Source organism: Barbus barbus (genome assembly GCF_936440315.1).
Source record: "Barbus barbus genome assembly, chromosome: 50".
NCBI lineage: Eukaryota > Metazoa > Chordata > Actinopteri > Cypriniformes > Cyprinidae > Barbus > Barbus barbus.
Window position 1 is genome coordinate 2486675 of NC_136728.1, and position 14714 is coordinate 2501388.

The window sequence follows — 14714 nt, forward strand, 5'->3', positions numbered from 1 at the left end:
GGTGCTCAGATTGAGAACTCGCCTGCTTTTACTACAGTACACTCCCCCGGACCCCCTTACTGTGGAAGGATTTCCCATCAGCCTGTAAAACGTGCTTCGGTTAATATTTAAATGTAGATGAAATAAACCAGTGCTATTGTAATGTTTGAATGCTTTTGGAAAACAGATGTGATGAAAATCAAAGCATTGCCACACGAGAGCGCACAACACCACTGCATCAGATACAGCATGAGCACAAACAGAATGCTAATAGAATATGCTATTTTTATGGTATTTATATTTTTATTTGGTAAAGTAGTTTTAATGCATTAATTAGGCCTTATAATGCACCTTAAAATACATTGTATGATTTCATGAATAATTGTATCCACAGTTATGATAAATTATACATTTGCTACACCTAAACATTATAATGCATTAAAACACATAACAAACAAACCTTTAAATATTATAATGCACTTAACTTATGATTATTTTATGAAAAGATATAATGCATTACAACATATATATATATATATATACTGCTGCTTGTACTGCGTAGATGTATTTTAGTGCTGTCAAATGATTAATCACATCAAAAATATATGTTTTTTATTTACATTATATATATATATGTGTGTACTGTGTATATGTATTATGTATTTATAAATACATAATACATTTACATGTATTTACACACACACACACACACACACACACATATATATATATATATATATATAAACACAATATGTTGATTAAATATACATGCATGTGTGTATGTGTATTTATATACATATTAAGTATACACGGTACACATACATATACAAAAACTTTTGGATGCGATTAATCGTTTGACAGCACTATTATTTATAACACAATATTTAGAAAAATAATAAACTAATAAAATGACATACCAATCATTTCTACTGTTCAATAATAATCAACTGTTGAACAAATCATGACAAATTCAGTTGCATGATAAACATATTAAATATAATTAATACTAATACCAAATAAAATAATTAGGTTCAAAATTAAATTGAACTGAAATGACTTAAGCACACCAGCATCTGTGCAGATATATCCCACAATATGAAGTTATCTGGAGTCTACAGCTATTATGTCTCTCACATGCGTGCGGTGACGTCACCCTCCAGGGGTCTTGCAGGAGGCGTGGTTTGGTGACGCATTGCGGCTGGGTCTTCATGAAGCGAGCATGTAGATCAGATGAGATCGGGACGCGCTCAGGATCGCTGCACGAGCGGATGATCTCGCGTGATCGCAATGCATCGCTGCTGTAGCGGGTGCATGCACATCAAAACCCTGGATATAGCAGAGCTGGTGTGTGTATGAGCCGAGCACTGCTGCGCACTTCCAGCATCCATCGATCGATGAAGATCTAATCATGTCAAGCGGACAGGACGAGAGCACAGTGCGCGTGGCGCTCAGGTAGGGCACGAGCTCTAGTGTGCGTTACTGATGCGCTGTCACCTGCTGCTGCAGCCCATGCACATTTGCGCCTTACAGTTCACCCCGGAATCAATGGAAAATTAGGATTATAATAATTATGTGCAATATTATAGGTATAATCGCTAAATCAGTAAATGGAATTTCTTACTGTACCACTGTGTCCTAACACCATGCAACAATGGAAAGTTTCCATCTACAAATCATTTCTTTGTGTATGTTGACAAACAATCAGGATATTTCATGTGTTGTGCATAGTTATATTGTTGCGTGATTTTGGACCAATGAGATTTCTGAGTGGGCGGGGCAAATAGGAGCAACGTCACATATCCACCTTATTTGTCCATAGTTTGCTTTATAAAGCAGCAAAATCCAGCTACAAAGAGCTGGAAGCGGAAGCCATACACATTAAATTTACAAATGACCTCGCCCGCTCTTACAGGAAAAATAAGGTGAAAAACTGTCTGCGAAAATCTGTATGCCAAAAAAGTAGTGTGTCTGAATTTATAGTTTTCCAAAAAAAAAAAACCTTGGCAAAAAGTACCCGGATGACCTTCCGGCAGATACGGATGGACACTTTACCAAAGCCACTAAAAGGCAAGCCTGCAACCTTTAGCCAAAAAAGCATAACGCTAATGCTAACGGAACGGAGACAAGAGGCCGGTTTATTTGAATGGATGTCAATGGAGGAGAGGCTTCGCTACGCTGAATAAACCGCTCACTATTTGATGAATCAACAGCTTACAGTATCTGCCAATCTTCAACATGTTTTACACTAAACAACACATTTGGATTAAACCGTTTTTAGAGTTTACACCAAACAAAAATGTCGTTTTATAGGAGAAGTCACTGACTTTTTGCGACGGGTGGGATTCAGTTTACAGCACTTCTCATTCATTCCTATGGGATCCGTAAACAGACAGCTCTGATATTCAATGATGTAAGGGCTGTAATGCAATTTAAGTCATTTAAAGCTGCAGTCTGTAAGTTGTCACCATCTCTGTTTAAAAACCTCTTCCTTGCGTGGATTGTGCTCCGGCATGGCTCCAGTGCGGATGAAGCTAATGTGTCAGTCAGTCACCGCACCGGTGTGGATGTTGACTGTACTTCACAATCACAGATTCTAGCCTACGTCTTGAATATATGACCCAAATAACAACTTTCTGAACAAGCAAGTAACAAATCTGCCATGTTTGTTCTGACCAACTGAGGAAAAAAGCATTACAATAAATCACGCTACCAATGGCGACTAAATCGAAAGATCGGTTAGCTCATATCACCGTGCAAATTATTATTATTGTTTTACTTTATTCTCAAATTATTAATGTTAACAACATTAGCATTGCGTGGCCAAGTCACTTTCTGCAAGTTTGCGTGAGCCAAATCTGTGTGGAACTATGTTGTCCTCACAGATCTTCTGATTGTGTGCATTCCTATTGAAATGACTTTCACTGACGAAATATCGCCGAGCAGGAAATGCTGAATTAATGTCACTAAAATGAAATGAAAATGTGAAATTGCACACGATCAGGATGCAGTATCCAGCACAACTGAAGATCTGAACAACTGTCAGCATCAGCCACATGTACCAATGAAATAATTTGAGAAACGCTGCTTTAGTGCTGTGTGTTTGTCACTGGTTTGAGTGGCATTCTGTGCTGAAAGTAGACAGTTAACTGACAGATGATCAATGAAAGAAAGAAGAGATGTATTGATGAATCTGTGCGTTAGATCTGTGATCAGCCTGTTCCTTGTGTTTCAGATGTCTACAGAGATGCATTTTGTTGTTTACCGGTCAGTCAAATAAATTCATCTAGCTTACAGTAATGATTATATTTGTGTCTGGACTGTTTTCTGTTACAGGAAATTGAACTCGATAAGAGAGAACAGAGAACTGTTATTGTATGTCAGTCAGGCTGGCAAATTGTGTGGTACATTTGTGTCAATTTCAAAATCTTACAGCCTTTGATTATTAAAATAAAGCATCAGCAACATTAAAAAACAAATAGGTTGACAATAACACAAATAACTGAAAATGTATTTAATGTAATACATATACTAGCCTTATTTAAATGATATGCAATTGAAGACGCTACTATTCTGAAACGTATAATTATGAATATAAATTAATTTATTAAACTAATTTAACGTCGCTTTTAGTTTTTCCCTGTACTTTAAGTAGCCTAAAGTGTATATATATATATATATATATATATGTGTGTATATATTAGTGCCGTCAAACAATTAATAACGATTAATCGCATCCAAAATAAAAGTTTTTGTTTAAATAATATGTGTGTGTATACTGCGTATGTTTATTATGTATAAATAAATACAAACACATGCATGTTTATATTTAGGAAAAATATGTTATGTTTATATATTAGATATATTTATATATTATATAAATGTACATGTAAATATTTTCTAAATATATACTGCATGTATGTGCACTTATATACATAAATATACTCAGTACACATATATTATGTAAACAAACTTTTATTTTGGATGCGATTAATCGCGATTAATTGTTTGACGACACTAATATATATATATATATATACATAATTTTTTGTTAGTACTCTTTTTGTTTAATATTAATGACATAAACAGCAGCAGGTTGGTTTAGCTGCAGATATGAAGTTTTGACACATCAGAGTTTTTGTCTCATCTGCTTACATTCACAGACCATTGACAAAGCTTTAAGCAGAAATATAGGCGCTTGACCGATTTCCTAAAGCTGATTTTGTGGATGTACCGTGATTGTGAATAAACCCCCCCCGTGGTTACAGTACAGTCGGAGAGGCAGCTGGGGATGACAGTGCAGTTTTCTTCAGCGGCTCTTGCATGAGCAAATGTCATTGTGTGATGAAATAAAAGCCCTGCTCTCATGCCTCACAGATAGAGATGAAATGAGACTGATGTGCTTCCTCTCGTTAATCTAGTCCATTGACGTCACATTCATAATAAATATTATACCCATGTTTACAGTGTTTGCAGAAATGCTTAACCTATTTACCAAAATATACTTGGTATCAACGTAAAATGTAGCATATATTCATTTAAAACTATTAAGAAAAAAAAGTAGTATCAGGGTGTAAAGTACATGATATTTAAATATAACCTAGCACTGGGTAAAATATGGACGAGTTCTTCCACACTGACTGAATCATGTCTTTCTGAACCGTGTCTTATACACAGAGACACTGTCATGTTAGAATAGAAAAGGGTTCTGTCCAAACTGTTGCTATAAAATTAGAAGCACACAATTCCCTAGAATATCATTATATGCTTAAACATTAAGATTTGTACTCATAGAAATTACTAAAGTAGTCAAACATGTTCATTAGAAGGGGGTGCCAATACTTTTGGCAATATAGTGTAATTGCAGCCTTGGTGTGCATTTCTTTCAAAAAATCTGTAACACTTTCCAATAAGGTTGCATTAGTTAACATGAACTAGAAGTTATTATTTTTTTCTAAAGCATCAATTAATCATGAACCAGAGCTTACATGAACTAATAATGAATGGGTGCATAACTTACAGGAACAAAGATTCATAAACACTTTAACAAATGTATTGCTCATTGCTAGGTAATGCACTAAATAAGGTAGACTAAAGAAGCTTATTGTAAAGTGCTACCAAAAAATCTTTTGAACGGTATATAGATAATAATATTGTATTGTTTGGTTTTGTTTAAATAAAATTACTAAATGAATTGAACATTTGAATGAATTGAGCATACCATGGTCTCTAGTTTTTGCACCGGTATTCTTATCTTTTTATTTTTTGAGCTGAAGCTGATGTGTCAACAGAACGGAGAGCTCTCCAGTTAGTCTGTGACCCCAGTGACACAGAAACTATGCGGCCATGTGGACATATTCCCGGTCTGCGGCAGGAACAGAATCTCTGCTCTGTAATTGCAGTTTGTCTAGAAAGCAGCAATATCATGCAGAGCAGATGTGGGGTAGTTTTACCACATTCACCACACCCAGCGAACTGCTCTTCACTTCCCGCATGCTTGAGTTCTTGCATTCTGTGCCTTTTCAATGTATCTCTGTTTGTTTGGCCTTACAACTAAATTTGATCAAATTCCCTCAAGCTCAAACGGCTGTGAATAAACAAACACAGACAGGTTGTGTGTTGCTTTTAAAGTCCAATCTATGTCTATATCTAGAGCACATTAAGCTAAGATGTCATCATATACTATTTCTATGTGTTTCAGTCTCTTCTCATCATGGGTTACTGAGGTAAGAGACAGTTACAGGGGGCATGATACATACATACTGTATATGTATTGAGATCAGCGACGTTTGACTGCTGTTGGTTTTTAAGAGAGCTTCTGTAAACACATCATGCCTCACTGCCTACAGCCTTCCTACAGAAGGCAAACATTACTGTAGACTTACTGCAATCTTCACCTTATCACGTTCATCTTTGTATTATGCGTTCAGTAACCTTCCAATCACTGCTGAATCCATGCCACTTTATTTGATTATGTTACTGGAACGAGAACAAATAAATCCGATTGCTTATACCGATAGAAAGTAAAGCAGTTTATTGGTAGTTTGAATGGCAGTGATGATCTGGTCTGAAGTGTCTGTTGTTACTGATTTTACTCAAATATACAGAACATTACTGTGTGTTGCAGTATTTTTTTGTTGGTTGTTTTTAATGAAAAGCAGTTTATTGAGATGTATGTGACGTATACTTTGTGTTTGATTAGGATTGGAGTCAAACTCTGCAGGACAGTGGCCCCAGGTTCTCTAGACCATACTAATAAATGATGGTGGTCTAAAACAAGGTGTTTCAGTTGTCCAGCCCCTGTATTTTTTTATTTATATGTTCCTTTGAATGATTGAATTCTGATGTTTCAGTCAGACCCATTGCCACAGGTGTATACAATCAAGCACCATGCAGTCTGCATTTACAAGCATTTGTGAAAAAAGGGTCATTCTAAAGAGAATGTGAATTCAACTGTGGTACTATGATAGGATGCCACTTTTGCAAAGTCAGTTGGGAACAGCAGCAGGGTCACCGAGTGCTGTTGCACATGGTGTATAAAAGCCACCAATACTCCATTGCGCAACCACAGTTGAAGAGATCCTGCGTTTTTGCAGGAACACTCTGAGCGCCTGAAGTTGAAAATACAGCAACTCGTTCGTATTTTTTTCCATTGTGAATGGAGAGGTGGACCTTTGATTACGAAAGTTTACCGCTGCTTAGAAAGTCTGGAGGAGACTGCAATGATGCAGGAGAAATATTTGGTGTCTGTCGCGGGTTACCTGGAACTGAATTTTTTTTTAAGGTTTTTGCTAATTTGTCAGTTTACTTAGCAAAACCGAAACATTTTAGAGCGCTCGCGCTATAATCCTTTGATTAGACTGACAGGACCACTGATTTGGTGGTTGCCTAGCAACATAAAAAATGCAGCACACTGCTGATTTTTTTTAAAAGTCATCAAAAAAAAAGGCAGCGCGTTTGGTGTGATCGGGGCCATAGAGTGACATAAAGCATGCCATCACTGGATTCTGGAGCGGTGGAAACCTGTTCTGTGGAGTGATGAATTATGAACTATGTTTGCCGCCAGATGCCAGCAGAACATCACCTGCTTGTCTGCATTGTGCCAACTGTAAATTTTGGTGGAAGAGGGATGGGGCTAGACCCCTTACTTCCAATGAAGGGAAATCTTAATGCTTCAGAATACAAAGATATTTTGGTCAATGCCATGCCTCCAACTTTGTGGGAACAGTTGCTGAAGACCCTTTTCTATCCCAACATGACTGTGACCCAGTGTACAAAGCAAGGCCCATAAAGACATGGTTGGATGAGTTTGGTGTGGAAGAACTTGACCGACCCACAAAGAGCCCTGGCCTTAACCCAATCAAACACCATTGGAATGAATTGATATGGAGAGCCAGTTCATCTCATCCGACATCAGATGCTCTACTACAAACCCGATTCCAAAAAAGTTGGGACACTGTACAAATTGTGAATAAAAACAGAATGCAATGTTGTGGAAGTTTCACATTTCAATATTTTATTCAGAATACAACATAGATGACATATCATATGTTTAAACTGAGAAAATTGATCATTTTAAGGAAAAAATAAGTTTATTTTAAATTTCATGGCATCAACACATCTCAAAAAAGTTGGGACAAGGCCATGTTTACCACTGTGTGGCATCCCCTCTTCTTTTTATAACAGTCTGCAAACGTCTGGGGACTGAGGAGACAAGTTGCTCAAGTTTAGGAATAGGAATGTTGTCCCATTCTTGTCTAATACAGGCTTCTAGTTGCTCAACTGTCTTAGGTCTTCTTTGTTGCATCTTCCTCTTTATGATGCGCCGAATGTTTTCTATGGGTGAAAGATCTGGACTGCAGGCTGGCCATTTCAGTACCCGGATCCTCCTTCTACGCAGCCATGATGTTGTAATTGATGCAGTATGTGGTCTGGCATTGTCATGTTGGAAAATGCAAGGTCTTCCCTGAAAGAGACAACGTCTGGATGGGAGCATATGTTGTTCTAGAACTTGGATATACCTTTCAGCATTGATGGTGCCTTTCCAGATGTGCAAGCTGCCCATGCCACACGCACTCATGCAACCCCATTCCATCAGAGATGCAGGCTTCTGAACTGAGCGCTGATAACAACTTGGGTTGTCCTTGTCCTCTTTAGTCCGGATTACATGGCGTCTCAATTTTCCAAAAATAACTTCAAATTTTGATTCGTCTGACCACAGAACAGTTTTCCACTTTGCCGCAGTACATTTTAAATAAGCCTTGGTCCAGAGAAAACACCTGCGCTTCTGGACCATGTTTAGATATGGCTTCTTTTTTGACCTATAGAGTTTTAGCCGGCAACGGCGAATGGCACGGTGGATTGTGTTCACCAACAATGTTTTCTGGAAGTATTCCTGAGCCCATGTTGTGATTTCCATTACAGTAGCATTCCTGTATGTGATGCAGTGCCATCTAAGGGCCCGAAGATCACGGGCATCCAGTATGGTTTTCCGGCCTTGACCCTTACGCACAGAGATTGTTCCAGATTCTCTGAATCTTTGGATGATATTATGCACTGTAGATGATGATAACTTAAAACTCTTTGCAATTTTTCTCTGAGAAACTCCTTTCTGATATTGCTCCACTATTTTTCACCGCAGCATTGGGGGAATTGGTGATCCTCTTGCCATCTTGACTTCTGAGAGACACTGCCACTCTGAGAGGCTCTTTTTATACCCAATCATGTTGCCAATTGACTTAATAAGTTGCAAATTGGTCCTCCAGCTGTTCCTTATATGTACATTTAACTTTTCCGGCCTCTTATTGCTACCTGTCCCAACTTTTTTGGAATGTGTAGCTCTCATGAAATCCAAAATGAGCCAATATTTGGCATGACATTTCAAAATGTCTCACTTTCAATATTTGATACGTTATCTATATTCTATTGTGAATAAAATATACGTTTATGAGATTTTGTAAATTATTGCATTCCTTTTTTATTCGTAATTTGTACAGTGTCCCAACTTTTTTGGAATCGGGTTTGTAGATGAATGCGCAAAAAAACAAAAAAAACAGAAGTACTCCAAAACCTTGTGAAAAGCTTTCTTGGAGTGGAAGCTGTTATAGCTGTTATAACCAAGGGGTCCAACTCCATATTATTGTCTATGTATTGTATAGAATGCAATGTTATTTAAAGCTGCAGTCCGTAACTTTTTTGGGTTAATCAAATATTCAAAATACTTTATGAATCAAAATCAATATTTGAACAAGTACATAACCAGCCAGCATTCAAAACTATCGCAACGGTTATCTTATAATAATGTTTTCTAGTTTGAGTGGTATGGGTAGGTTTTCGTGGGAAATTCGACCATGGCACTGAGTCATTACGTCACGTCTGTAAACATAAAGAATTTGTCCCGGCTAGTAGGCTATCGCAGGCGAGGATCCTGCAGGCGGCGGATCGTTTATAGCCTTTTCTCAATGCAGCTAGAATAATTAAATTTATCATTTTGATGGTGGATTGTAATCCAGAAAGGACTGTGTTTATGAAACACGTGAATGAAATTAAATTATATTCCAGTTTTAAATGTACATCTGATTACTGATTACATCTGGTCAGAACAAATATGGCAGACTTGTTACTTACTTGTTGAGATGGCAATATACGGTGAAAATTCTTATTCCGGTCATATATTCCAAGACATAGGCTAGAATCTGTGATTCCTAAGTACAGTATCTATACCGGAACGGTGACTGACAGCCAGACATTAGATTCATCCATGCTGGAGCCATGCCGGAGTACAACCCCACGCACGGAAGATAATTCCAATTTCAAACAGAGATGGCGACAAAGAGGCAAAACTTACGGACTGCAGCTTTAAGTTCCTGTTGGTGTAGTGGTCATCTGGTCAAATGTTTAGAATAATAATAATAACAAAATTCAAATATTTTTGGAAGAAGTGTCTTATGCACACTATGACCAGATTTATTTGATCAAAAATACATTAAATATTGGGAAATATTATTACAATTTTAGCATAACAGTTCCCTATGTGAATATCTTTTAAAATGCAATATTGCACAGACATGTTTTCATATGTGTGATGATGTGTAATGGTGTTGCTATAGCTGTTGTCATCAGGTGAAAGCTGCCATAACATTGTCTGCAGGGGAAAGACCCATGTGTGTGTGGTATCTTCACTGTTTACAGCCTTCTGAAACCTAGAATGCACCTGTCTGACAGCCTCTAGACACTTCTGCTGTACTGTGGGATAAAATAGCAACAAGTCAAATGCATTTGGATTGAGTTTGACGTCGTGCTCTAGTTAAAGAACAAAGAACGCTCTCTCACTTGAAAACCTTTCAGGACGCCATTAGTTTTACCAATCGTACCTGTTGCCCTCTGCCTTTTCATGCTCTTCCAAATGTCTCTGAGACTGTGATTTCACTAGAAATGTTTGATAAACTGCCAAGACAGAAAAGAACAGGCCGATTATTTCAGCCGGACTGTTCAGCTTTATCCCACAATGCATCTGGGTCCATCTGATATCTGTTTACTCTCATTATATCTCATGCTGTATTCAGGGCCGGTTTTCCCTCGAGTGGGTCTCGGGAGGCCTGTGGGACAGAATTAAGCCAGTGCTCTCGTCTCTTGGCTCTCACACATGCTGTTATTTTGTATGCGCTCGCAAACTCCTCACGCCTCACTGCACTGCATCAATAGCTGTGTCACATAGAGACTGTCTGTCGGCATAGATACGACCACTGGTTCATTCCTGCTATGGGCATTCTCATGCCCCAAACACATTTTTGATCACTATTAATATTCAGGAATGAACAGTGCAATGATGAACATTTGTCATCATGCGAACACCACATGTCAACATTCACTTTATTTTTTTTAAAACAAGAATTTTTCAATAACACTGTTAAATGTAATATTTTAAATGTAATATTATATTTATAAAATAAATTTTGTTTTGTATACTTTTGAATAGCATTTTTATTTTTTTAATTCTTAATTTGATTTGATTGATGATATTTTTTATTGTTCTCTTTTTAGTTTATGTGCAAAATAGCCATTAATCAGATATCAGCCATAACATATGAAAATAATTATCAGCTTATCCATATAGGCCACAATTTTAATGTTAGTCTATTCCTATTAAAATATTCAATTTATCGATTCACTAAGGCGGTACTAGTGTACTAGCTTTCTTTTAGTGCAGTACTGACTGAAGACCTTGTTTCTGTGTGTTTAATGATAAGTTTTTAATAAGCTACATATTCCAAATGAAATGCTGCTGGAAATAGCTCAGCAGCTCTGGAGATTTGTGTGATAGGTTAACACACAGAAAGTCACAATCCTATAAAATGCCCAAAATATCCAATATCCTTATATTATATACAATGCTGAACAGAGCAGTCTTGCTTATTCGTTTTAAAACAAACCACAGGCTTATTTAAAAAAAGCAACGTCCTTTATAATGACTGTCACTGTCAGGGACTGCTGACAGGGATGAGTGTTTTTTTCATTATTGTGTTTACAGAAACATGAATGTGGACACTGTAATAATCATTCATTTGAGCTAAAAGTCAAAAATCGCTGTGAACTCAGAAATGAGTGCGTGTGAATGAGGAATTAAGGTTAAACAGCAGCAGATCCAGTAGTGGCCTACATTCTGTCACAGGGCAGGAAAACCGCACTCATGACACAAAGAGAGGGACAGAGAGAGCTGTGGTGCTGATTCCTGCATAATGCAAGCCTGTCCATCCATAACAAATTCAACTAAATCGTTCTCTCTTCCTCTCTTGGTGACATGCATTGATTATATAGTTCTAGTCTGATGTTATATTTTTTTTGCACTTTACGTGATTACTGTCATCTGTTCTTTCATCTGGGATTAGTTTGGAATTTTGGAAAAGAAAGATGATCCAGGTTCCTCTTAAAATGCAGCCAGGAGTAGTGAAAGGCTGTCTAGAGATCACACTTTAATGATTTATACCGTCTGTATGAAGCTGCCTCAGGGATGTGAACATCACAGGCAGAGACTTGTCTATAGACATCTAATTTCAGAATTCTTTTCTTAATAATTTTGGGATTAATAATGGAGCATTTTATTGCATTCATTAGTGTAATGAGTTCAAAGATTTGTATGTAAATTGCTGCAAATAACAGTGATATTTATATTGGAAAGATGAACATTTTGGGATAGGGTTATAAAATGTTATGAAATTGCTCCCTGAAAAAGACCCTATTAAATCTTATTCATTGGTGTTATTCATATTTACACTGGTCAACATAGGATATTCAGAATATTGATTTAGTTGTTTTGGATATTTGGTATGCAATTGTAATATTAATTTTATTTCTGAATTATGCTTGTTAGTTGTGCTGTCTGTGGAGTTAGCCAGAGCAATTATGTGTATATTATATCCTACGACATTAGTTATTTACCGGCTCTGGCCCATGCGGCACAGTTAGGCTTAGCCAAAAACAAAAAAAAATACCAACTGGGGTCCGGCTCTGGCACCAGCCCCAGTGGAGGAGTGGTACTTGTGACCTCACCAACTGCTAGGGGAAGAAAAGGGGACCTGATGCAATATACAATGAGCGGCAGGCGGAGAAGGGGTCCTGAAGACAGGACCTTGGTTGCAGAATTAGCTTTTGGCACATGGAATGCGACCTCTGTGATGGGGAAGGAGTCAGAGGTGCAGGAGGTTAAGTGATACCAGCCAGATATAGATGGCCTCACCTCCAGACATAGCTCGGGCTCTGGAAACAAACACCTGGATAGGGGTTGGACAAGCTCCTTCTCTGCAGTCGGCCAGGATGAGAGGCAACTAGAGGATGTGGGAATACTCATAACCCGACTCTGCGCCATGGTTATGAACTTTAACTCGGTAGTCAAGAGGGGGATCTCTCTGTGATTTGTGTCACAGAGGGAAAGATTCTGACTGTGTTTTGTGCTTATGTGCGGCAGTGCTGAACACAACAGGCATGTTCGAGGTGCATCATTGCCACGCAGACCGATCGATCGGCATGCAACACACTAAAGCACCGTGAGAGCGATCCAAAAGCTCTCGGGCCACACTGGACTCCCACACAGATGTTAACACCTACACCAGCTCTGTTCTGCATCATATCAACAGATGTGTTGACAACGTAACCACCCATAAAGTAATTAAATTGTACCCCAATCAGAAACCCTGGAGGAACAAGGAAGTCCGGCTCCTGCTGAAGGCACCTGACGCCACTTTCAAATCTGGCGACCGTGAAGCTTACGGCTTATCCAGGTCCAATCTGAAGAGGGGAATTCAATCAGCTAAAAACAATTACAAACTGCGCATTGAGGACAGATTTAAAAACAATGACCCTTGGCGAATGTGGACAGGCATCCATGCCCTCACAGACTATAAACCAGCAAACAGTACACCCCCAAACAGCAATGCCACCCTACCTGACGAACTGAACAACTTTTATGCTTGCTTTGATCGTGTAAACACAGAACCACCCATCAACATGACGACCTGCCGCTCACACTTTCCACCAGTGACGTGTGCGCCACCTTGCGTAAGGTGAACTCCCATAAAGCTGGGTGCTTAGGGCCTGTGCAAAACAGCTGGCTGAGGTCTTCCCCAACATTTTCAACCTCTCTTTGGCCAAAGCCATTGTTCCCAACTGCTTCAAAACAGCCACCATTGTACCTGTACCAAAACATGCTGGTGCAGTGACCCTCAATGACTTCCGCCCAGTTGCTCTTACTCCCATTATTGCAAAGTGTTTTGAGAGGCTGGTTCTTTCCCGCCGGAAAACATGCTTGCTCCCAACACTGGACCCATACCAGTTCGCCTACAAATCCAACAGGTCAACTGAGGATGCCATCGCCTCAGCTCTCCACTCTGCCCTGACGCACCTGGACAGAACCAACACATATGTCAGGATGCTATTCACTGATTTCAGTACCGCCTTCAATACAGTGATCCCATCCAAGCTGATCTCCAAGCTCATTGATCTTGGCATCCCCCCCTCCCTCTGTAACTGGACCCTGGACTTTCTCACCAACAGACCACAGTCTGCTAGGATCAGTAACCACACCTCCTCCGTCCTCACTCTAAACACTGGGGTACCACAGGGCTGTGTACTGAGCCCAATTCTCTACTCTCTTTTCACCCACGACTGCATACCTGTACATGGCTCTAACTCCATAATCAAGTTTGCAGATGACACCACAGTGGTAGGCCTGATCAGCGGCAATGATGAGACGGCCTACAGTGATGAGGTTCATCATATAGCAACGTGGTGTGCCAACAACAACCTTGCACTCAACACCCAGAAGACCAAAGAGCGGATTGTAGACCACCGGTGGACTAAGAAGGACCACACACACACTCCCATCTACATTGATGGGTACGAAGTGGAGCGCGTGACGAGCTTCAAGTTCCTTGGCGTCCATCTCTCTGAGGATGTTTCCAGGACCCTCAATACATCCATACTGATCAAAAAGGCACGACAGCGCCTTTACTTCCTTAGGAAACAAAGGGAAGCTCACCTGTTCCCCCACATCCTGGTGAACTTTTACCGTTGCACTATTGAAAGCATTCTCACAAACTGCATCACAGTGTGGTATGGCAACTGCACTGTTTCGGACCAGAAAGCCCTCCAGCGGGTGGTGAAAACTGCCCAATACACCACTGGTGTCGGGCTACCCTTCATCAAAGACATTTACCAAAAACGCTGCCTAAGGAGAGTGAGAA

General features: G+C 39.1%; 1 protein-coding gene across 1 annotated transcript in view; it reads left to right on the forward strand.

The window, feature by feature from the left end:
- The first annotated feature begins 1170 nt into the window (after positions 1-1170).
- kif21a (kinesin family member 21A) overlaps positions 1171-14714 on the forward strand; it is a 56556-nt gene continuing 43012 nt past the window's right edge. Inside the window, exon 1 of the mRNA XM_079414293.1 lies at positions 1171-1431. Coding sequence (XP_079270419.1) covers positions 1388-1431 — 44 coding nt within the window. The 5' untranslated portion in view covers positions 1171-1387. The remainder of the gene's footprint in view (positions 1432-14714) is intronic.